The 26,346-nt window shown below is 40.3% G+C and overlaps 1 protein-coding gene across 2 annotated transcripts; it reads right to left on the bottom strand.

Annotated features, from left to right (window-relative positions):
- Window positions 1–3,683: 3,683 nt before the first annotated feature.
- Window positions 3,684–21,679, bottom strand: IL13RA1 (interleukin 13 receptor subunit alpha 1). Of its 2 annotated transcripts, XM_071569453.1 has the most exons (11): window positions 21,516–21,602; window positions 20,663–20,722; window positions 18,166–18,323; window positions 15,325–15,460; window positions 13,302–13,422; window positions 10,954–11,138; window positions 10,427–10,578; window positions 9,097–9,229; window positions 8,545–8,641; window positions 8,193–8,277; window positions 3,684–7,131 (listed from the first exon to the last, which is right to left on the bottom strand). In XM_071569453.1, exons 3-11 carry the CDS (start codon window positions 18,271–18,273, stop codon window positions 7,012–7,014), a joined length of 1,137 nt encoding a protein of 378 aa, XP_071425554.1. In that variant the 5' UTR covers window positions 18,274–18,323; window positions 20,663–20,722; window positions 21,516–21,602; the 3' UTR covers window positions 3,684–7,011. The 2 variants fall into 2 exon arrangements, with proteins under 2 accessions (XP_071425554.1, XP_071425553.1); XM_071569452.1 differs by lacking the exon at window positions 20,663–20,722 and having other exon boundaries at window positions 21,516–21,679.
- Between the last annotated feature and the right edge of the window lie 4,667 nt (window positions 21,680–26,346).

Here is a 26,346-nt window from a genome sequence, read left to right as displayed (position 1 = left end):
AATCTTTAGAAACTGAAGGACAAACATAATGTTGTCCTCTGGAAGGAAGTATCCAAGAAATTACTTGTCCATTTATGCAACTTTTCTCCCTAGTAGAGTAAGTGTGGACTAAAGTAAACAACTTTTTTTCATTGTCACATTTTTAGCAACCATCAAAAACAGCTTGTGCCAAACCAGTTACATTTCCCTTTTTGATAGGCCTAATGTATGAGGCAACATCCTTCTAATCAGTTTGAGGAAATACAAGTTTATCACTAAGATGGATATGCAGCTATCTGAAAAAAAAAACAAACCCAAAACCTTTTTAAAGACCACTTGACCACCAAGCAGGACAGCAAATGCTGCTGCTTTACAAGAACTTGTCAGAGGTGAGCAGCTTTGTACAGCGTTTTAAACAATTTGATCATCTGAAGGACAATCCTCTGTGGATTATACCCAAAGATAAAGGGTTGGAAGGATGTTCAGGGACACAATTAGAGTATAAAAAATTGTTGCAGCCATTTTCCAAATGGTACAGCAACACAAATGACAAAAATGCAACCCAATAAAATTGTCAAAAGCATTCCTCTTAGGCAGGAGAAAGCAATTTTGCAGTAAGGAATGGCTGACAGGGTAGCAGTATTACTAAAAAGATCAGAAATGATAGCCACAAACTGAGGAGCAGTTACACAACAAGCTGCTGCCACAGAAAGGAGCAGCTACTGGTTCTGGATGGAGTTGAGGAAAGAGGACCAAGAGACAAATAAGGTAGTTGTTCTGCCGCTTTGGGGATGATGCTTTTGGCTTAGAGAGCAACACTCTCCACTCCAGAGAAGACCAACAGGAACAATAATTTAGAAAACAACTGAGCAGATGAGACTGAAAGATTCAGATGTTCTTTTTTTTCTTTCTTTCCCAAGACAGAAAAGAGCAGGGACAACTTCAGGGCAGCCTGATCATAGTGCAGAACAGCTGCTGAACCACCATGTTCCCTGGGTAGGGGAGGACAGAGGGAAAAGCAACTTAATTTGCAGCAAAATCAGTTCAGGTCAGTTTGTGGGGGAGTTTCTGAATCAAGGAGAAAACAGCACTGAGACAGAACATTTGGGAAACTTTCACTGGAGTTTTCTACAAGTTGGACAAATCTCCACCAAGAGTGCTTTGTCGTGGCACTGCTCAGCAGAAGAAAGCACACCAGGGGTTCCCTGACAAATCTTTCTGTCCTACCTAAGCTATAATAAATGGGTGATCACTACCATTTTGCATACAGCTCACAGACAAAATAACTAATATTACACACCCAACAAAATGACCCAATGTTTCCAGGGATTTGGAAACAGGATTTTTGTGCCAAACCAAGCTCAAACACAGCCCTTGAAGTCCCACATACATAGCAAGGCAGATGCCCTTTTCTCTGCCTGGTATGTTGCCAGCTTTTCTATCCCCTAGGAAAACAAGTAACAAAATCTTGCACAAAAGAAAAGCACTATGAAAGTCAGCTGTGGGAAAATGTCAGCTAATGGCTCTGCCTTAGTACCTGCCAATGTACTCAAGGGTGTTGTAAGGAAAATTCACATCACTAGAGGTTACTGTCCACACAGAGACAAGACAGAGTTTTTATCATTTGTTAGCTTTATGCAGGTAAAGGGAGAAAGGTCATTGAGGCAATGCCCAAAGAAAGCTTTCTCCATTTGGTGGGGGGCACAGCCTCACTTTTATCCTAACTTCCCACCTGCACACCACTCTCAGGTACTGGGAAGGTACAGACTTCTTGAAATGCCTGCTCTATGTCCCCCCTAAACATGCACAAGCATGTTCCCCCCCTTGTTACGTACAGTGTATCACCATCAAAATTAGCTCTCAGCCCACTTTGGGTGTAGAAGTTAATATGTATAACCCTCACTCAGCCTGAAAAGTTGAGAAGTTCAGCATTACCTCAGTCAAGAAGCAGCCAGCTGAAATCCCCTGAATCCTTCTCTTCACTGATTGGTTCATTGGCTAATCCCCTTATCTACAGGCAGATAGACACATTCATTTTATCCTTGTCCATGTCTACATTTGAATGTTCTCCTAGAACATGGTAGAGTGTGACATGAAAACTAAAGAGCCATACCATGAATTGCTTTCTCTGTAGCTGATTTTGACATTTGAAGGACTGAGCAGCTGTGCACCTTTTAAGAGCACCTAGCTGTCATTTTGTTAAGTTTCCACACTGACATTTTATGTGAAGAAAGGAAACTAGTGAGGCTATGAGGCTTTGAAGTGCAGGAGGGAGAAAGGCTCCAACAGGCAAAACAAGCTAATTTTGGTGCTCTTTTGCAATTTAAAAATGAGTGGATTTTGTTTCTACTGCTACCTGGTTAAGAAGCAGCAATGACATTGCTAAGTGGCTTAAAGACACCACAGTTCTGGTGTTTCAGAGCAGAAACCAGACAAATTGCTGATGCCAATTTCAGTAGTTCAGTAGGAGAAGCTGCCCATTGCACACCCCATTTTGTTCATAACAGAGCACACTCTTTTTTCTCCTTTTCCTTTTTTTTTTTCCAGCCCAGAAGATTTAGGGCCAGCTCTGCTTTTAAAGCATTAGCCTAACAACTTGTTCAAGCTGCCCCTAGCATTTGATCTAGCTTTGTAAATTTTTCCTGAGTTCCAAAAAATGATCTCTTTCTCAATAAGCCTTCCATCTCCTCATGCACTTAGCCAAGTCCCTTTTAGCAGTTTGAGCCAAATTAATAGGAGAAAACTGATGCAATAAGCAAAGAGTATGATTACTGGAAGCACTGGTTAACTGGAAAAGTCTCTCTTTGTAGATGCTTTGTGCAAGAGTCATCAAAATAACTGCAGTACAAAAAGAAAAACAAGGAGCAGAGACTATTACTAGAGTAACTGGCTGTTTTACACTTTACCCATTGCATTATTACCTTCTGCAGACTATTTGCAATAATCAGAGAACAGCTGTAGAAAGGATACTTCTACAAGGCTTACAAGCAAAGAAAAATTTCATTAAGCTAACCAACACAGCTGGAAAAAAAAAAAAAGAGAGGAAAAAACAACCCAAAACCCCCTGCTAAGAGTCATCAACGAGCTTTCAGGCTCTTAGATGTTACAAACCTGAGGCAGAGTTTCCGGACCTGAGAGAAAGTTTGTTTCTCTCCTGCGCCACCCACCCAAACCCACATTGCTTTGCTGTGGTGAGAGCATGGATTGAGTTACATCAACTGATCTCAAGTCTGCTGCACCATGATTCAACACAGCTTGCAGGAACCTCATCCAAAAAGAGAGATTTTAACATGGTTTTGCACTGGGATTTTCAGTATTATTTAGAAGCTGCATTTCTACAGCTGGCAGTGCAACCTATGAGGCTCGCTCCCCTAGAAGTTTTTTTGCAAATACTGAATAAAATTGAAGTATTTGAGAATCATCTTGATGAATCTTAACTAACCAACAGATCTGCTCCTCCCAGCCCTACTGTGCCCACCCTTGCACCTGCAGATCTCACCTGCTGCCAGATCAGGGCAACAGGGTAACACAGGAAGGAGGTTCCTGCAATGCCCTGACCATACTCAGGCTTCCACTCACCTGCCTCCTGCTCTTGCTTGGGGGAGGGAAAACCCCTGTTGGGTTTTTTCTTTCTTTCTTTTTCTTTTCTTTTAATTAAAAAAAAAATCATTTTTCTTCCAGAGGAAATTCTGAGTATTTGAAGTTCCAACTCAAAGCTAAGTTTATTGAATACTTTCCAGTGAATGGAAATACCCAAACTGTGAACAGTTCTACCCAGTAAGTGCTGAAACACCACAGCTTCCAATCTGGTGTGTTCCTCTGACTCCTTCAAAGCTGTTCAACTGTGTCATGGCATTCCTTAATCGAAATAAATTACAATTAACAAAAAACATAAAAATGAATTGTTCGATTTTTCTAGGTCACCAAATACAGAAAAATTATTTAACAGAATGTATTAACATAGGAAAAGGTCATTTACAGCAAGGGATTCATTGTTGGTCACTATTATCACCAAAACCAGAGAACTGGGAGAGAGAAATCCAGAGAGTCTCACTTTTAATGTCATGGTTATGTCTTAATTCACTGGACTGAAGGGAACAAAGTATTCTTTATCTGAATCTTTCAAAGAAGCCATCACTAATGTGTTTATTTGGCACTGGAACACATTTGGGTCTAAGCAACTAGGTAATAATGGCTTTCAGCAGTTTAGCAACCCGGCATTTTCAGTGACTTCAACAGCCAGCAAAGATATCAAACACTGGAGATATATTTGGGAAGCTGCAGCACTCAGTCAAATTCCAGCCTGATAGTTTATTAAGTCTCTACAGCATTCTGAAAAATCATGGCAATGTCATGGCCTTGAGGACACAGAGGGTGAGAGCACAAGTCTTGTGCACAGCTCCATCTCTGTTCTATTATCCCTGCCCAAAAACACGCCTATAGCATTCCCCTCTGATCGTGTGGGTCGAGTTCACTTTTGAAAGGGAAGAGGGCAAAGCAACACTCAATTTTTCTTCTCTGGGTTCTGCAACCCTCAAACATGGTTTCTCATTAAAATGCCATCGTTTCAGTTTATCTTCTCAAACCAGTAACAAAATGCCACAACATTATATTGAAAAACATTCAGTAATATTAATTCTGTGAACAAATTTACAGATCAAGTAACTGCAATGCAGAACAAACAAATGATAGCAAACTGTGGTAAATTTCAAGCTAAAATCCTCCGACCTTAAAAAATACACCTTAAAGATGGAAGTATACTCAGACACTTGCTTCGCATGCACAAACACAGGCTCAGAAATTAATCCATTAGGAAGTGTGTCAACTACTGTTATTCAGGACAGTTATCCAAAACCTTTCCATATAGCAATCCAAACCATTCTTTGTATTTAAGCCTTCCTTTTGGCCTAACACCTTCCATCTCTTGTTTTGGCTATATGAATTTGTTTAGGGTTTTTTGTTGGATTTTTTAAAAAACAAATTTTCCGCTTCCTTATATTGAAATCATCCATTTCTGTTTGTCTAGTGGTCTGTTTGTCTAGGTCATGAGCAACATCCTAGATGAGGTAGATTGAAAAAATATTTATATCACTATAATAATAAAAATGCTGCAAGGCAGAGGGAATGAAGTTGGCACAGGTATTTAATTACTCTCTCCTCCATGCTATTCCTTTACCTCTGAAATTTCACATAATGCTGCTAACTGACTCTTAAACCTGAGTTTTATCTCACTGAAATCCCTGAGGCTTTATTCTAACTTTGTCTCATTTATCAATTTTTTTAATGTTGGGGTTTTTTTAGCCTGCTTGTAAGTAAAAGCTATATGCTAATATGGAGTCTGCTAGTTCTGCCAAATTTCTCCTCCCCTTTCTATCACTACTAACAAAAGGCAGGTAAGAGATGTGGAGCAAACTGTGTATTTGACAGGCTCAGCGCAGACTGGAAAGAACTGGATTTATTGAGGACGGAATATGTAAGTGGGTAAAGGATGTACATTTGTAGCTACAAAGCAAGTGGGGCTTGTTCTACTTCTCACAGATCAGCATGTTCTAATAATGTAGCATTTCATTTCAGATTTCTGATTGAATGGAGTGTCAGGTCAGGGATTAACTTTAAAAGGTTAGTGGCTGTAGAGTTATTTCCTAGCAAACTTATCAGGAAACCTCTTCCCAGTCTGATAAGACTGACTGTATCAATGACTAACGTGTCTGCATTTAGTTGGGAGGAACAGGAAATTCCTGAACACTAAAGGGCTTCCCTGGATCCCTTTCTGCCCATTACATTACCTTCTTCCTCCAGCACAATTCAGGTACTGCTGTTACCACCCTTGCAGCACAAGCTGAAAACTAATGCTTGGAATTCAGAGCAGAGAAACATCACAGTTGTGCCAGAAAACATCTGTCGAGCTTTGCTGGGTAAAGCATCCTCCAGACAAAACCATCAAAAAATGAGCAAAACAATTAATGACTAAAAAAAAAAGTCATCAAGTTGCTGCAGTAAAATAGAGAAGAAATTTTTTTTTAGAAGTCCAATCAGCACCTTGTTTTATATTGCCAAGCTTCTCTAGGGGAGGCTCAAATCACAGTCTCATGACTACACAAACATGTTGGCCTTAGAAAACAGGCCAACATTGTCATCAACAGTTCAACCACAGCTCTTTTGACTCATGCATCCAACCTGGTAATTTTGCTGGACAGACTGAGCATGACTTAGCTTCCAAAAATCAGGTGTTTACAGGCCAATATGGCCAAAGTAGAATCACAGTCTGGTAAGACTCAATACAGTTACCTGCCACTGCACAGCACAACAAAGTACAATTAACCCAAGAAGTCCATGAGAAGGCAAGGCATCTGAGGACAGCCCACTGAAAGGCTAAGAATCAGCCTTTTCTATGAATATTCAAAATAACAGCTGGAAAGCAGAGACTTTTCATACACATTTTGAAAGAAAAAAAAATACTCTTTTAGGGGATTTGACCAGACCACAGCTGATGCACAGCAACCAGAGGCGCAAGAAGGTCAGTCCATGAGTGTCCACTGGAAAGTGCTCAGCCCAGGCACACACAGAAGGGGCTGGACACACAAACAGTCCATGTTCCTGGATCCCACCTGGCAGCAGCTCCATGCAGGAGCACTAATAAGCCATGTACTGTACATGAGTCTTATCTCACCTACTGCAAAACAGAGCCAAATACTGCAGGGAAGTCACAGTGCTTGCTCCAAAAATCCACACTGACAGTCTCCCATGAGGAGGCACAAACACTAGTGCAAGTGACAAGTAACAGGGCAGAGGAGGTGGCTGAAGCCAGAACACTGCAAGGCAGTGACGATTTATGTACATGCTCATCTTTAGTCATCTTGGATGATCAGAGATGGAAGAACAGCCACAGAGTGATGCATCTTCTGTGCATCAGAGAAGGTCTCAGTGAGGTGAAAGCTGCTGAATGCCTCATGGGTCTCTTCACATCCACATTGTCACCTGAGGTATGGGAGCAGGAATGAGCTTCCTCCTCTTTCACGAATAAAGCTGAGTTTATTTGTTTTCTTTTTCAGAATTAGTGCTCTCTGAAGCTTCTGTTAAAACTAAGGAATGAATTTCTTCTTCTATAATTAGCCGGTCATAAGTATTCATGGAATCATCCTTTGCAGAGCTCTGAAAGAGAGGAACATTTTTAGCAGTGCTTCCTCGTAGTGAGTGTTGTTTTTTCAGACTAATAAGACAGACCCCTGTTCCACAATATACCCCATATTATGATGAAAAAGTCAAGACAGCTGGGTAACAAATGGTGCTTTTTGGAGACATAGCTTAGGCCTAGCTGACAGAAGAACTCTGCCCTCTGGACAGGGGGAACTGAAGGCTGGTCCCCACCTGAACCGTCCTTCCAACTACAGCCAACAGCTGAAGCTCAGGCAGGAGGATGGAGAAGGAGGGATGTACACACTTTGCAGAGTTTTCACTGAGCACACAGAGAAATTGTGCACTTGTCAAAGCACACCAAAGTGTAACAGCCACACAGTCACAGCCCTCATGGCCAGGAGTCCCATCTTTGAGAACAACATACACTGATAAATTAGGGCTTATCAGGGTACTTCCCTTAGTTTTTATAAAGGGCTACTGAGATTGATTTGTTTAGAAATAAGTTTCCATAATCAGTCTTATTCCTGAAATAAGGCACCACAGAAAGTCTTTCATCAACAAAAAGCTTGATGTGGCTCTAAATATCCTCCTTTACTTCAAAGTTAACTGACTATGATAAATGTAAACATGCTAAAAATATAGGTTTCTGGAAGTCAAACAGAAATAGCTTCATTCAGCAGCATGAATATGAGCAACTACCAGAAAAAGACATGAATGTTCAGCAGAAGTCGTTTAATGGAGTTGCAAAAACAAACTTCAAACCAAAACTCACACAGCAAAAGAATCCTCACAATGATAAAACTACCACCTAAATAAAGCCTCTTAAATGTGTTTCATGTTGGTTAACTGCCTGAAACAACAGAATAATGCAATTCTACTAATATAGCTAGAAAAGTATATGCAGTTTTGGGTAATTGTTTCAGTACAACTTACTATTGTAAATACTTAATCTTTGTATGATATCTTTACTTATATACAGTTAGTTATAAGATAAACACAGGTAGCAGGAAAGAAAACCCTGCAAGCCTAGAGATCCCAGTTCAATAGATTAGTTGCCCCAACAGCTTCTTACTAACCTGGGAATCCTCATTCTGCTCTCCAAACATGCGCTTAAGAATTTCTCTAGGGTCTGGAATTGGTGGAAGAATTAATATCTTCAGCCTTCATAAAATTAAAAAGAAAATATATAGATGAAAGCTCTATTAATATAAAAATCATCACTTCAAAAATCATATTTGTGTGCAGTCAAGAACATTTGTGGAGTCAGCTTTGGCATCACTGGCCAGCCTTTGTTCTCTGTGTAACTGTACTTACTTCTTATTTTTACTTCCGAAATCAAAAGGAAAGGGGAATGTTGACACAGACAGATTCTAACACACTTTCACTCTTGACAAGGACAGCAGCAAATGTAGGGAGATCGTTATTTACCTTTTTAGATAAACCAGCAGAATTATTGTAGATACTGCTACTATAAATGGAATGGTGATTATTAGAACCAAATAGATTGTAGAATCTTTCTTCTCACCTGGAAAACAAAAATTGTAGAAACTCAGGGATGCTTTGAGACTTTTTAGGAATGACAACAAATAAGTAAATTCTCAAATTTGTTCATAGACTCAATGCTTTTTCCAATACACTAACGCTTTTGTAGGCAAGGACAGACTCATTTTTCAAAAGGGGGATTATAATGTAGATTATTTGGCAAGAAAATCCAAACCAGCAAGACACAGGACAGAAAAACTGAGCACCACACTGGAAAGGGGTCGTTGCCGAGCTACATGGATGGCAAACACGGCAGGACAGGCAGAAACTGATGGTGTGGCCAAAGGACTAGATCTCTCTTGCTCTCTTTTCACCCAAAATTAAATAGATACATAGAAAGATGATCTTTGACTCCCATTTATTCAGCCGACAAAAGGTATTAGATGCCTTACAGATGAAGAATAAAGTGCAACAAAACACAGGGTCAACCACTCTCACCAATGCTCTTTTCTTCACTCCAGTCACTGTAGAACTCACTGCTGTAACAATCAGGCTTTGGCTTTGCTTTCACTTTGAAGATGTACTTGCTATTGGGATCAATGCCAGAAATTGACACAGAATTCTCTTCAGACTAAGGGGAAAAAAATGGTGATTTGCTCTGTTCAATTACCAACATATTCTCAGTCATGTACAAGCCTATTTGCATTGTGCAGCTAATGTATTCTGAATGTTTTGATAGATCTTTTTATGCCTATTAAACCTCATTAAAAAAAGGACAAAGTGGCACTTAACTAGCACAGACTGCCTAGATAGAAGTTCCAAAGCAAGATTTAATCTCATTCACTGCTACATCTATCAGCAGCATTTGGCATCAATGATTAAACTAAGACTCAGTGCCTGGAACAGTGCCTTTTATAACCTTTTTTTTTTTTCACTTCTGATAAACATCTATGATTTACACAACTTTCCCCTCTGCCAGGGCAGCAATGTTGATCTAACTTTGACCATAGCAAATATTCTGTGGTGCCTCTACAGAGAGGCACACACACTAGATAAGATCGAACATCACTTATTTTTGATCCAAAATGCCAGTTTCCTGAGGAATGTTGATATCACTCAAGTTTGAGGTAAAATAAACAACTGAATGCTCTCCACAAGAGAAGACTGCCACTTACTTTGCAATTTATCATGCTGTTTACCATTCTGATCAAACAGTACAGTCAGTTTGACTATGCAAATACAGGTATGAGTACATCCAGACACTGAACCCAATGCTTTTACACATACATTAAAATCAGTGCATCTAAGAGTGCACACCTCTTCATTCCTTTTTTCCCCTCCATCCTCAGTCTATTTATTCCCTTTTCTGTATGACATTGTGTTCTTGTGGGCATCAGCAATTGATTTTTCTTTAAAATAATCAAGTCCCACCATTAAAAACCAGTCTCACATCTGCCCACGACAGAAAAACCCAACACCGACACAGGAAAGCCCATACCCCTGAGCAGCAAACAGGCACCAGAGTGCAATTCTTGATAGTTTTGTATATACTTCTTTATCAGACTGTTCTTACACATTACTGCTTTGCCCTAACAAATGATGGGAAGCATTCAGAAAACTTGAATTTTGATTACAGGTATTACTCACAAAAACCTGCTGTGTATAAGAGAAAATTCTTACGTTCACGCAACACTTCCAGGTAGTGCACTCAACCCATTCACATGTAGCACATTAGCCACTCAGTTTCAACAGCAAATATTTGAGTTACTCTGAATATCAACACAAATTACAAAAGAGACATAGGAAAAAAATAGTAACGAAAACTTACTGGAATTATCCGACCGGTGTCCGAATCACCATTGCGACATTTAATTTCATAAACCAAACAACCTTTTGGAAAGGTTTCTGATTCACTCCATTTTAAATGTATTTTATCATTAATCTTTGACAATGTCACTTGACTTGGTGTAGCAGGTTTTACTGAAATGCAGAATGGAATAATTAGTTCAAAAGTCTATTCCACCACTTTAAAAAAATGCTCAAGTTTTGTACTGCAGAATATTACATTTATACCAGTTAAGGAACAGAAATAGGAAAACATTAGCAGCAGAAAGTCAAAAAGAATAAATCCAACTAAAGCATAAAACTAGAAGTGAGTGGGAAATTACCCCTCCCTCGCTAACACCCACCCACCAGAAAACAAACCCTTTCTATATAACTTCAAATCAAAGGTCAATAGAAGGGAGCATCTAATTGTGTCTCATCCACACCTTATGAGGTACAAGTTTCCCAAACACAGCAATAAACTACCAAACTTCTTATTTTAATTATTTTATGATGTGGTGTTAAACTTACCAAGAGTAGTAGGATTTTTACTTGCACACACAGGCCTAATTTCTTCAGAGTCACCTCTAATCAAAATACTTATCGCTGGGTAAGTATTGGTGACTTTTGGGAAGGTAAGATTGAAAATGCATCCAAAGATTCCTTGGTCTATGGAATAGTTGCTACACTTCTCTGGGTTTTTCAAACCATCAAACCTATAGGAATAAAATTATTTTTGTAAAGTTCAGAAGAAAAGGACATCAAAGGGGCAAGCTTGGTTTTGAACCTGTTACAAATTCTGAAGACCAATCTTGCATTAAAGCTGTGCTACAGCATACAGAAAAGTAAAGCTGGGCAAAGTAAGAAGCCTCTAAATTATCTCAAGCTTCAGAAAGAATATTACTTTTGAGAAGAGTGCCAAGGAGTAGAAAGAGAGGCAGGTTTGCTTTGTATCAAAGAATCGAAGACAACAACGGCAGTCAGATTTGACTCACATTTTCCAAATGGGAAAACAATTTCAAGGAAAAAATATTTAGAAAGCAAACTAATTTGGACCACTTCTTGTCAAAAGAATCTCACTTCCATGATAGAATGGACTGATCAGTCTCCTTTAGCTCTGCCTCAAGTCCCACAGCTCTTGCTTGAGACAGCTGAGTTTCACCTATTTACCTGCCTTTACTGTTCAAAATGTCAGTATTCACTTTCAATAACACAGAAGTTATGACAACCCTTCCTTGCTTCTCTTTGTTCCTCAAGCCCCAATGAAAATCTACCAGCAGCTTTTCCTCCCGAGAAAACTGATTATTTATTTTAAAGTGATAGAGAGCAAATCAGAGCTTGCTATAGGAGCACAAAAGGAATGGCATTGCCCCACTTCATACCTCAATACACAGGCTTGAAAAGCTGAAGATTCTGTCCTGTTTTCAGCACAGACCTAATTTTTATTCACCTTTCCACCTCCCTGCCCTGGGGCTGAGGAGGACAGAGGCATCCAAGCAGACAGCTCAGTGCAGAGGCATCAACCTGCTCTCATACACCTCCATATCAGCAGGAATTGCTGTGTACTGGCTGGATTTGTTTGTTCTAAGCTATCATTATTTTTATATCCACTTTGGATGAAAAGGTAGTGGTTTAGAAGAAGATATCAAAGAATGGAACTAGGCAATAGTTTTTCAGGCAGTTGTTTACACATTTCTGAAAACCAAAACTGGAAAAAGCTGGAAAAAACCCCTCACCTGCATGTGGAAAATGTATTTTTCAGTCTAAAACTAAAGTGTTTTCTTCATTTTTTTTAATCTAAAAATTATTATTCTTTCTAAGCAGCATGAATTAAAACACTTTGCAGTCACTGCAGCTGCATCTTCCATTAAAATTAAGGAACAAATTCAAAATATATAACTCAAATCTAAAGCATTATTCCAGTAAAGTATCCATATACCTAGAAATTCAGATCTTTAATGCCTCATTGGTCCTGTTCTTTCTTTGAGCAGCAGTCTAGAGAGAGGGAACAAACAGCTCCCCCAAATTTAACTAAAGCAGCAAGTTTTCTGCTGTTTGATCCCAAAATGCCTTGAATCAAACAGACTGTGACTGCCACTGGAGAGGGAGAGGAAAAAGTTGATGCAGTTAGTTCAAATAAGACAGGAAGATGATTTAAAACTACAACAAAAAACAAAACAAAAATTCACTATTTCTACACAAGCTAATGCAATGTGGCATTTTACAAGCCCCACCAAGGTGCAGATTTATGCATAGAGCATATACAGATACTGATGCCAAGATTGTTCAGACAACTCTGATCCTTTGGAACAAGACACTATTTATGGCAGTCCACGGGCCAGCGGGGCTGATGATGATGATAAAAAGATGTTCCTTGTAACTTTAAAGGTGAATCTGTTATTTAGGACATCGAAGATGCAAACAAAACTACTGCCAAGAGTTATTAATGCTTTCATACCATTTCCCAGTGTTTTATGAGCTGAGACGTATATTAGTGAGTGATTCCAGCTTAAACAGACCATGTTTGTTGGACTGCAAAGAAAACAATTAATATATTGGTCTAGCTTAATTTTTAATTCTTCCCTCTTGGAATCAAATGCTTGATTAGAAAAAAAAAACAAAACAAAAAACAACACAGCAGTTATGTCAAAATGGGCAACAGAAGCAGCCAGTGCTTCATGTAATAGTTATATCAACTTCCCAAAAAGTCTTGGCCACAGCAGGCTCTGGAACCTTTTGTTCGACAGGACTGAACACTAACTTGGACTCAAGGCCCTGGAACTTTCAAAGCAACAGGAAGCAGACAAGTAGAAGATGTAATGTAAAACCAGAGATTAGCACTAAAGCACTTGATTTGGGAATAAAAAGCTCATACGAACCAGTAGAGCAGCGTATAGTTGGTGTCACTACTTGCATTCTCCCCAGCGTGCCACATACAAACCATGTACTCCAAATTGTGCCAAACACAGCTCAAGTCAACAGCAGCAGTACCTGGAATACCTATGAGGCAAGTTGGAAAGATTCTGTAAGATTTGTTTTGCCAAAGTCTTCTCCTCTGTTTCCAGAAATAAAGCAACCCTTTTTACATAACTGAAACTCTTTGGAAGGCAAAAATGCATTGGTTATCTCTTAGATTGCAGTGGCTGTCTCAGCACAGCAGATGATAAATTTCAGTTGTTTATAGCTTGTAATAATTGAAATTATCTCAGTTGGTTAAAACTTGGTTGTAATAATGCCAAGGTCATGGGTTCAATCCCCTATGTGGGCCATTGACTTAAGAGTTGGACTCGATGATCCTTGTGGGTCCCTTCCAACTCAGAATAGTCTGTGATTCTGTGACACAAATCTAAATGCAAGCCAATCACAACAGCAAATCTCAGTTTTCACTGTGGCTGAATTACTACTCACGGCTACTTGATGCTAAGGATAAGATGTTGAGTCAGGAAAATATTTTATCCTTTTAATCTACAGATACTTTAAAAAGGAGTCAAAGTAACTGGCAATTACAGGGAAAACTATAACAAAGCTAAGTGCTATTAGAGCCATCAACACTAAGTGTAATTAAATACTGACTATTATTATCTTCTCCCGATACAATATTAGTTGCTTGGTATTCTGGATATGGAAATGCCTGTAGGTCTTAAATACAAACAAAAACAACACTGGGTAAGTTGATTTTTTAACTGAGACCCATTCACCTCTAGACATTCAAATTCAACATATGGAAAACTCAAATTACAGAACATAAATAAGGACATAGCAACTGTGAATAGAGACATCAATGTATCTCCCAGGCAGAGCAATTATGGAATAAAGTCTTTCATATTAAATATTGCATTTCTGAATGGTACAAGTTCTTCATACTGTATTATTGTATTACAGCATATTGGCTATTTTTCACTAGTAACAAGTAGCACCATGTCCATGAACTAAAAATTAAATGTGTTTTTAAACCCAAATTTACTTTGCTACTTCAGGGAAAATGCACGGTTGGTAGTTCAACTTAAGAGTACAGGGAAATGAAACTGGTTTGCTATTCCAAGAAGTATTGAAAAATATTTCATCTGCAAACAGACTTTTAGAAGCCCTAGCCTGTTTAGTATGTGCTGTCCTAATTATCTGCTTCCCTGATTTTCCAGAACACCCTTTTGGCAGACACACTGACAGGCTGGATAAGGTCTCTGATTCTCCCATTCACATGTGGTTTCCATCCACATCAAGTCACACTCCTGGGTTAAGACAGACTTCTGGCAAGAGCCTTTATTTCCCTGCTGTACATCCTAGCTTCAAGCATTCAGCAAAAATGCATTATTCCTCAAAGTCTGTTTGCCAATAGTTTTGCTGTGGACCCCTTACTTCTGCATTTCAGGAAGCAAAAAATACTTTTGCTCTATTCATTTTGCTATGCACAGCTTTGTAGACTCCAGTCATCTCTTTTGAAAAATACAGAACCCTACTATAATGATTTAAATCATTTATTCAACAAGTTGTTAAATTTGCTAGATTCTTCCCTCCAGCAAGTCCAAATGTAGGTTATTTTAGGGGGCTTTGCTAGTACAGAAAAATAACAGAAAATAAACTGACTTATATGTTAGTCATGAAGGCAGCAAACTTATTACTATCTAAGTTATCTCTTATCCCACAACCATGATACAGCAGGGACAAGAGGAAGGACAGGAACTACATCATTTTTTGGAAGAGCATTTAAATTTTACAAGCTTGCCTGTAAGATTTTAAGCATCAGAAAACGCCACTTGTGTTTCAATGTTTTATAATCATTCTGCTTAAGCTCTGACAATTGAACTGGCCCTTGGGTCTGGTATCTGTCTGGTGTCTATGATACCTCTTTAAAATAGTAGACAAAAAGCAAATTCTCCCGGGTCTGGTTGTTGCTTGTGTTACCTTTTGGCTGAAGGGAGGTCTCCACCCATGGACTGGGCTCACTGCTGTTATCACGCTTGCACTCACTTCTCACTTTGAAACCCATTTCCTCATCCAAGAACGCGTCCGTCACACGGAAGAGACTCTTACTCCATTCCTGGGTTTAGATTGGGGGAGGAAAACCACAACATTTGTCATACTGATGCCTAAAATGGAAGAAAAGAACTTCCGAGACGCTATTGGTATAGATAAAAGAGAGAGCAGGTCTTTAACTAAAACACTTCAAGGTACACTAAATACATAAGTGGACAATAAGTATAAGGCTCCTACAAATTTATAACACTAATTAATTGTCATATCTAATGGATACATCCAACTTGAGAACTGCCCAGCCCCAGAACCTCCCTCAGGTCTGCCTCCCCAGAACTGAGTGGGAAGTGTCAAGACTCCTTCCTTCTTCACCATCATTTTCACATCACATGCCTTCTTTGGAGCTTCTTTGAGGCTTCTGGGCCTTCTATTGCTTTAACTACAATGATACCTTATTATGTACTTCTAGGTACATGTCCCAAACAAGATGTACTTGCTAAAATCTTTTCCTTGAATAGAACATTAGAACAAAATTTGAAGACTTTCAAGACTTTGATATAGAAAGTGAGAAAGGGCTTTAGTAACTGTTAATAACTGCTATTTTTAAAGTGTTAGAAATGATACAGCCCTATAATTAAAAATTTATATGCTACAAATCTTAAATATCTAAAGGCATCAATACTATCTCAGACACATGGGAATTCCTACCAACATAAGAATGCATTACAGCCCCTCAGAAAGATTGCAGCTCAAAGCCACATGAAATCAGTGTCTGACAATGTGGGAAGTCTCAACATCACTTGGCTTTGCTTTTTCCTCATCAGTGGCACTCAGAACTCACAAGAGAGCAAGAAACAAGTATAACATGGGGGAAATGAGTCTTCATGGATAATGCAAAAGAAACATGTTTATACTGTCACTATATAAACAGGAGCTTAAAGATCTAACCTTCATCTTTCTGTGTATGTGCACATCAGTGCATGACAAAAAGAAAGAACATTTGGAGACACAAGCAAAAAGCAAGAGAAGAGTTTTCATGGATTTAAGGAGCAACAGGAGAAGTTAACAAAACAAACCCACAAATGGCTACTAAATACAGTGACACCACTTTAAGCTCAAGTAGTCTGTCTATAAGCTTACATTTTCAAAACAGAGTACATGTTTGTGTGAGAAAAAGGCTAATCCTTTTATCACACACTTTCTAAACACCTACTGTTGGGCTAGTGGGATGTCTTTTACTTAAGTGAAAAATGGATACAAAATCAGTATCTTTGTTACGACCAAAGAATGCTGTAACCACTCAAGTATAAAAGTAAATACTAAACATTGGTCCTAATGAGAGAGCAAAGAAACTAAACAGCAATAGATAGAGTAGGTGCTATGAACTGTAATGCAAAAAGATGCAGCAAGATGATAGTCTGGTTCATCTGTCCTTTGAAACCGGTGTCCCTCAGCAATTTTAATGTTGCTGACTTTACCATCTGTTCGACTCTTCTACAAACTCATTCAGCTCATTAACTAAGGACACTTTCTAATTGTTAGTGAATCAATCAGAAGATGTAAATAGGTTTCTGCTGAGTTAGCAGGTTCAGCTGGTTCATTTAAAGGTCCAGTGAGGATTGTTAGAGAAAGAGGTGTCAAAAATGAAACATCACCATTTTAGTAGTGATGTTAAATCAACGCAGCTGTTTGCAAAACCACAGAACCACAAAACAGTTTGCATTGGAAGGGACCCTAAAGATCATCTAGTTCCAACCTTGCCATGGATTCCTGCCTTCCCACTAGACCATGTTGCTCAACACACCATCCAGCCTGGCCAAACCACAGCCTTACTTCATGTCCAGGATGTCCTGGAGCTGTGAGAAAGAATACAGCAGTCACCATGAAGAGACTATTGTAACATCAGGCTGTATAAATGTAACAGGGCTCAACAACAAAGGAATGTTTCAAGAGGCATCATATCAATTTTAACCATATCTGAAAGAGCAGCACTGCCAATGCCACAAGTTGGTGTGTACTCAAGGCTTCAAATTCTCATGGCTTGAAATTATGGGCATCTTACTGGAAATAAATTGCAAAAACATTTCTCCCATGGCCCCTTCAGCACCATGGCAATGCACTCTCAGCCTGACCAAACAGTTGCTAATCCACAGCAAGGATCACATCTGGGCTGAAAATCCTCTAACAAATTAAAACAAAAGTCCCAAACCAACAAGTTTTACAATTTCTATTCAAGGGAACAAATGTGCTCCATGTTGTCTTTGTAGCACAAGCACCCATGAATAACTGTAAACACAGGGACAGGGCAAATTTGAGAATGATAATACTTGGCATACCCTCCAAAAGATGCTGAGCTGTCAAATCACAGCTAAATGAGCATGGCTCCTTCTGAAACTGAGTTCAAAGTAAAGGGGATCAGCCTTGGCAAATTCCTATTCAAGTCTTAAAGATGTACACTGTCTTGCATACATCTTATTTTGTCTAGAAAGCTGCATAAGCAAAGACTGAAACACGACTTTTCACATTATTATGATGGTACTTCTGTGTTACCATTAGCAGCTCCATTATCAGAGAGCAACAAACAGCTTTTCCTAATCTGAAGATCCCGTATGACTCATTTTTGAGGTTTTCATCCCATGACAACAACTAAAGGCTATATTCAAACTGTATTTATATATAGTTATATATGTGCATATGCTCACACACATGTAGTTTGACACCAATAACACAATCACCAGGGTACAGCAGAATTTAAAGAGGTGATGTACTTACTCTCCTGTCCTGAGGAACATCATTAATGACAATGTCACTGGAATACTCCAGGTTGCAGCTACTGCTGATGTTTTGGGGTGGATTCCATGTCCAGTTCAGAGTGCACATTTGGGTAAATGAGTAGTCCAAGTTGGACGGGGGTGGGAGAATTTTTGCTCCTAGAAGAAAGGAGTTATCATTGTAACAATATTGTTGGTTGACACTTTACCATTAGTAATACTGACAGACTTTTAACTCTCCAACAAAGAAGGACATACATAACTTCTCAACTTCATCAGCTTGTATTTGGTATCAGATAAGCCACTACCCATTAAATTGTTTCTAGTATTTCTGTTGCCTCAATCCATCAATAATTCAAATATGCACAAAATAATTGGAAAGTCATTTTCAAGAAGCTGCAGCATGCAACAACATAGTGATACTCAAGCTTATGCATGGGGAGGGAAGATGAGTCTAATTTTTCAGTTTTTTCTGCTGTGAGTTTGGATCACACATGCTGAAACTTCAGTAAAATTACTATATATATTTTGTGGAGCTATTAAGACTTTGTTCTACCCAGAAGTCATCCATCAATGCAGCTTTAGAGAGTAAAAAGACAAGTGATTACATTCTACAAGCAACAGCTTTATGTGAGAACCACAATTTAGCCCAACCGAAGCAAAGACTGCAAAGGCAAGAATCTTAAAGAACAACATGGAAACCACATTATTTTTTCAATTACTCACTTATTAAATTTTTAATGCTATGTTCTGGCACAGTGAGTAAAACCAGTGTGGGAGAAGTAGTAATTTATGGCTGGAACATTTCAGAGGTACATTTTTTTTCACCTCTGCAAAAGCCAGACAGAAGTAGAGCCATGACTCGGAGATAGTTGCTGGGATAAATCCATTTGTGCTTTGACCCTTCCTTCACTTTTGCACTGAACCAATGTCTACTCAAGACCCCATCACACAGCCTAAAGGCCACGTTAGAAAACAAAGAAGGGAAATACAGCAGAAAACAGAAAAGTGCCAGGAAAAAGTAAAGATGTGTCAGACATCAATTCTAGAAAGAATTACCAATTGGGAATTCCCCAAGAAAATGTGGGTGGATTTTGTTTTTAAAGGGCTATTCTAATATGAACTATGACAAAGTATTAAACAAGAAGCCCAATGAGACTCCTCCTCAGGGTATCTACAGATACCATCACTGAGGCACCACCACCCATTTTACTGTGGAGAGAGAGTACCCTTGTTACTCAATAGTTTCACAAACACTTCAAACAGATATCAACTAGTGCTGCAGGTCTTGCTCGTTCCAGGAAACCAAGCTCAACCCATCCCAACATTTAAGGGAACACATAGGAAAAGGGCAGAGTAATTCCATCAAGATCAGTTTTTCCATCTAGATCACAACCGCAGACCCATTTCCTTCTGTTGCCACAAGGAAGAAGGAAAACAGAAAAGCAAAAGAGCTTCCTTGAGCAAGAATTCTGCTCAAAGCATCTGTGACACCATTATCTTACATTTCCTGAGAGCCAGAACAGCCAAGACTTGAAGGAAATTCATCAAAGTCCTGGACCTTTGCATACTTAAAGGACAGACAATGGCAGAGATCAGACATTACTGCCTCTGCGGGTCCACGTGGATGCACGGATAATGGATACTTACACAGAAAATAAGAAAAATTACAATGATTTACTGATTTAGTCTGAATACTGCTAGCTTTTTTGAATACTTAAAACTTTTGGGATTTTTGTTTGTTTCTTTAATTTTATAGATGATGTCAGGAGCAGAGAAATTTTTCTTCTTGCAAAAATGCAGTCTCGACTCAGAAAACCAAACTTAGCCACAACACCTTTGCCTATTATCTATTCTACTAAAAAACTTACATCAGGTTTTAGGAACAGCATAGGGGCATTAAGTTTGCAAATACTGAGACCTTCTGATCATACAAAAAAAAAAAAGGTATGCATTTTTTCAACTCGACTACGCAGCTCTAAGCATTTAATCATTTCATAATCAAATTTTTAATTACCTACAAAAGCCATAAAACCATTAAAATATTACAGTGTCATCCCTGATTGCTATTCTGAAGTTCTAAACATCTTCTTCTGATAGGCTTAATTAGAAGTCATTGTGCTTAAGTTAACAGATTTCTGACCACATAAAGAAGTGGTAATATCCAAAGCTTATAAAGAAATCATTAAATAGTATAAAATGTTTAAGTCTAGTAGGTTTTCGATTAATCTACAGAATTCTGAAGCTCGTGCTCAATTACATTCACCTTTAGGCTATGCCAGTCTCATACTTTTTTGCATAAAATACAGAGTCTAATACTTTCACTCTTAAAATATCTACAGAAATTTTAGCAGAACAACTCGATGACCAACTACAAAACGTAGGGAAGCCATTATTTCACTCTTAAAAAGCAAAACCACGGTGGTGCTTCTAAGAAAGGAAAGAACAGCAGCAATTAGCAGAGATAGGCTGAGGCAATTCCGCATAGAAAACATTACCTCTAAAAGCCCTACTGTAGAAATATCAACAAATCCTTTGCATCAAGCACCGAGCAAGTGCTGTAAAGTAATAAAAGAGACATCGCATTTTTATTTTGTCCTCCCAGCATTTCCTGAAAGTTAATTTTATTTTACGTGAATTGTAGCCAGTTGAAAAATAACAATTCTCTTAATGTTTCCAAGTAGGTTTTGGGATAACATGAGCAGAGACAGAACTAACGAAGCTTCGCTCCCGGGTCCTTACGAAACCCTCAGAGGTCTTTCCTTCAACCAAACGTTCGCGCTTCCAGGAGCGGGGACACCGAAGGCAGGGGCGAGGGCAGAGGCACCGGGCGAGGGCAGAGGCACCGGGCGAGGGCAGAGGCACCGGGCGAGGGGCTGTGCGAGGGACCCGCACCCGCGGACCCGCTCCCGCAGCGCTGCCTGCGCCGCGCGACACGGGCGCCGGGAGGAGGGTGCGGGGCTTCTGCTCCGGGTTAAGGCAGAGACAGGCCCGGGAAGCGAAGGCAGAACTTAACGGCTTTCTGCCGACCCTGTCAAACGCTGCTCTAAGTGCGAGAGAAGCGCAGATTTAAAGCGCTCCCATTCCTCCGCCCAGTCAGCGGCAGGACAGGACGCACGGCCGGCGCTGCCTCGCACACGCGCTTCGGCCGAGATTTCTACTGCAAAATGAAAACATTTCCCTTAAATAGGTGTATGTATATAAATCCACATGTGCGCCGAGCCCTCGGCCGAGCCGTGGAAGAGCCCGGCAGCGCCTGCTCCAGCCCCGACCCCGCCGGGCACGGCGCGGACCCGACAGCGTGTCCCGCTCCCAGCGCCCGGTCCCTCCCGCGCCCCTTCCCGCTCGCACCTGCCGACGTGCCCGCGACGACCGCCCACCACACGGCGAGGAGGAGGCGGCTCCGCACCGGGGCTCCCTGCAAAGCCGGGGATCCCCGGAAAGCCGGAGCTCCCTGCAAAGCCATGGCTCCAGCCGGCCCGGCACGGCCCCACGATCCCACTTCCCGTCGAGGGGCCGGGCCAGACGGGAAGGGCCGCGCGGCGGAACGGCCCGCCCAGGTAACCCGAGCCAGGCGGGGAGCGGCGGACGAGGCCCGGCCCCGCCACCTGGGCAGAGCCGGCCCCGCCCCTGGGCTGCGGGAGAAGCGTCCCGCGGCAGCATCGCCGTGGTCCTGCGCTGGCTCCGCTCCCCCCCCTCTGTTGTCACCCTTTTGTCCCCTCATGTGCTGTCCGTGCCTGCCCTCCGCTCCCTCCCGCACGCTCATCGCAGAGATACTTCACAGAATCAATTCAGTTGAGTTAGAAAAGAGCTCAGATCATCGCGTTGCCTTTCCCCGGAGCCGTGTGTGCCTCCTCAAGCCCCGACACGGCCCCGGCGCAAACCCCGAACCTCAGCGATGCTGCGGGACCTTGGCAGTGCCCGCACATCCTCTGCAGGGACCGCAGCCCGCACCGCACCGCTCGCCGCACCCTCCGTGCCCCCTCACACCACATTGCAGAGCGGCCAAAAACTCCCATAGATCTCGTTCTGTGAGTCAAAGTCATTTTGCTTTTACAACCGGATCCACACTCAGCTCCTACTGCCACTGAACCGTGCATTAGGCATTCGTATCCACTCACCAGGAAAGCAAACACGTGAGCACATCCCTGAGCAGTTCTCTTGATATTAGAGCTAGTTATTCACCCTCTGGCAGAACTCCTCTTTCCAAAATTCCTCCTGCCAATTCAGGTAATTTCTATAGTTTCTCACCTGTGCATATTGTTCTTTTTTCTTTTTTTTTTTCAGCTGCTACTACAGAATCTTCTTTTTACAAACTTCCCCAAACACCCTCTGCTTCAGCCCCTTCCAAATGTGATATAATCTCTTGCCATTTTGCTCTCACTTTTATGGGTCTGATGCAGCAAGTAGTTTTCCAGCATTTTCACAGAAGGGGAAATATGACATAAGTGATATTTTGATACATTTCAGGAGAAGAATATATTTGGGATAAGCCTTTTTCTCTGAACTACATTTTTGTGGTAGCTAGCAAAGCTTGTTTCTAGTTGCCACCCAGTACAGGTATTATAAAAACAGTACAGATTCAGCAGAGGGGAAACTGGCGAACAAAATTTGTTAGTGAAATTTATTCCTAAGACAACAAAATGTTTCTGTATTTACTCAGCTCTTCAAGGAGTTTTGCAAGAGTTCATCTGCTTTATAGACACTCATTTTAGAAAAAGGGAAGTGTATCATTTTATGATAGGGTGGGGAATATCCTGTGTTAATGTTGGGCTTTTTTGCTTTTCTGCCTGTTTGTTTTCATACTCTTGTGAAAAGGATTTAGCAAATTTCCTAGTTGCTGTTATAAAGTGCCTTAGGAACTGCAATTACAATCAAATATAAAATATGGCTTAAAGTTCCAGGATGTGGAACGATTAAGCTTTGTGACTGAGATCAGATTGTGCAACTACCTTATAGCCAGCATGGACTATGCCTGATAGTGAGGACATTATGAGTAAAGCTGATCCAAGCAACCTCTCTTGCTTTCGGTTTCCTTGCTGATGTTTTGATTCCTTCCTTCTTTCTCTTTTGTCCACTTTTTCTCCCAGGAGAGTCAGTGCCAAGCGCATATCCAATGGCTCACACACTTTTGGCTGCCTGCCCATCATCATCCTTGTCGGCAGCTGAAACATTTTCCCCTGGCTCTCTCCCATCTCCCCGGGTGCTCAGCTTGTTTTCACTTTCCCATCCTGATTCATGACAAACAGAACTGCTGCCAGAGTCCTCTGCCACCTACCCAAGATTTCTCATTTCTCAATTTGAGTCCTGTCCTGCATCTTTCTGTTGCAAATCTCATGCTCGTTCATGTTCTTGGAGCTACACCTGCGCTGTAGCGACTGCAACTCGTACAGACACACCAGAGATATCTTTAAAATGATCTGTTGAATGAGTACTTGGGGAATAACTTCACACGGAGTAAACTGATTTACAAACATGTTGCTGATCTGCACTCAGTTGCCATTTCCACCCACACAGAGCCGGTGATTGTGGGACTGCGCAGCGAGTTTGCTGATGCATTAAAAAAACAACAAGCAAACAACAAAACAAACAAATCCCTAATTTACTATTTCTTCCTGTACATATTCCCTAACACAGATTAACAAATGGTGCTGGTGAATAGTGTGGCTCCATGATTACTACATCCAGCAAGAGACAGCAGTAATTACCAGCATGAAGCTGTGGGGAATTGTCCCTTTTGGGAGCAGAAGAGTCCTCCGTTGCTCCACACCAATGGTGAGATTCCTCCTTTTTGATCTCAGATTTTGCAGAAGCTTCTGTAGATACTTTGGATCAACTGACATAATTACAGGCTTTTCGGAAGATGGCTGTGGTCAGTTCAAGAAAGGGCTCCAATAGAATGGTTGGATCTGAGGCACGAAAATCAAAAACTGAAAGCTGAAAAAAACCCCTATCTGACTCACGGTGCCTCTCCCTTTTTGACTTCAGTGTTCTTTGGGGACATCTATCATTTTGTGATTATGTGTGTCCACAATGGCCATGACCTCTGCATCCTCTCTGCACTGCAGCTAAAGCAACATGGGAAGTCAGAAATGATGTGGAACAAAACCCACCTCCTTTGAAGAGCACGTTTGGGTGGACGTGGAACCAGGTATGCTTGTGCAAAAATTGTATCCCTCTTTGACTTGCTGTTACAAGTCCATGCATCAGCTTTTTTGCTGACAGTTCCAGAAGCTACATAATCTATTTAATCTATTTATTTGGCAAGGGAGTAACATCTTTACCTATCAAGGGACGCAGGGCATGAACCTGGTTCTACAGCTCTTTGGCTAAGGCTTCCAAGACTCCCATAGAGAAGCCTCAGCAGTAGAAGACAGCAGTAGAAAAAGAAGTTTATCCTTTATGTGCTGGCAAGGTAAATAATAATTATACCTGACTTTCATTACATCATATAAGAGCTGGTGAAACTGCCTGGCCTGGGTATGTACATTAGTATATCTGTCATGTAAGTTTAGTTAATTGAAGAAGAACAGCAATAAATACATTCCCAAAGAGCAAAAGTCTGGGTTTGAAAATTGCAACTACAAACCAGAGCAAAAAACAGATCACATACTTACTGGATATTCTTTAGGGAAGTAGGGTGATCTGCTGGGATGTTTCCTTACTAGTGATTCACACCTTGTTCTCTTGATAAATTTGTGTGCATGTCTACTGTCTGTCTCAGGTTTTCTGATGAACCATGCTTTTGGAATTCCCAAAGCTGGATGTGTGCTATTCGTGCTCCTCAAGGATTTCTGAATCAACATCTTCTATTTGTCACTGAGTAATTTAGTGGTTAATTTAGCAATTTCACTTGGTGTACTTATGTATTAGGTTTATCACAGTAATATTTAGAGGGAGTGTATGTGATAGCTCAGCAGACTAGGATTTAGTCCCATGAATTTTACACTGGTATTAGCTTTTGATCACTCATCCTATTCTGTGAAATGAAAAAAACAAAACAAAAAACCTAAGCAAAACATATTTATTGCAACACTTATTTGTCCTGCTTTTGTAGTCTTTTATTTTGACCTAGAATAAACTGTCTGAACTTGACTGAATGTGATTTTTGCCCTGGCTTCTTGCCAAAATTATTCAAGAAAAAGAAAATAAAAAGAGCAATATAGGATTGCTGGTCTCAGAAAAGCTCTGGAGCAGTGCTGTGTACCACTCAGTGTCCAGGGTACACCAGTCACCAGCCAAGGCAAAGGGGATGCCTCGGCACACACAGGAGGTTCAGCAGGGCTCGTACAACACACATATGTACAACATGCACAGTAAAAGCACTTCTGTTAGAAACACATAGTAGCAGGTGCTAAATTTACATAAGAGAGTAAATTACATCCAGAATGGCTGAAATATTATCTGTGTATCACAATTGTTTCACCATTGATTGACACAAGCATGTTATTTAAAAGTTAGGTACTAAAGTCTGTGGTTGCATAATAATTAGCTGTACACGATGTTCCTCAATCTACTAAGAACCCCTTGTTTAGTTAAAAAACTCAGCTCAGTGAGCATCAAATCAACATATGCTACTCTCCTCAAGAGGGTAAATTGAGTAAGATGTTTAAATTTTATGAAATTTTTGAGCCCACGACTTCCATTTATGTTTTTCTCCAGTTCTTTTGGGCCAAGTTACTCAAAATGAAGAGTTATTCTGGAGCCTGTTGTGAAGTCCATGGGGCTCTGTCTCAAGAGAAAGGGAAAACAACCATATTTTATCTATTTCGAAACAAAAGGTGTTATGTTTATGTAAAGTCTTATTCTATATAAAAATAACAGGTTACATATGTTCAAAGTCTTCTGGAACAAAAAAAAACATGTTACACAATCCAGGTATTCTTTCATCCACAATTTTTCATTTGGCCTATGGAAATTCCTGTTATCAGAAGAAATTTAGAACACAGAGGAGTATGTAGAAATGCATCCTTTGCTTCAGTAAGTTATTCATTCCACATTTTCTGTGGAGGAAGAAACATAACTCTGAAGTTATTTTTCTTAAAATGCTACTTTCTAATCCCTCTGCAAGAGAGAAAAGCAGTAGGTCAAAGAAGAGAGAAAATGTTTACACTTAGCTTACTCTATAAATCTCTAAAAGCAAGTTCTTGTACATAAAATGCTGGCAGACCCTTTGTTGCTT

The sequence above is a fragment of the Pithys albifrons genome, chromosome 14 (assembly GCF_047495875.1).
Source record: "Pithys albifrons albifrons isolate INPA30051 chromosome 14, PitAlb_v1, whole genome shotgun sequence".
Lineage (NCBI taxonomy): Eukaryota > Metazoa > Chordata > Aves > Passeriformes > Thamnophilidae > Pithys > Pithys albifrons.
This window is presented reverse-complemented; position numbering and strand designations above follow the sequence as displayed.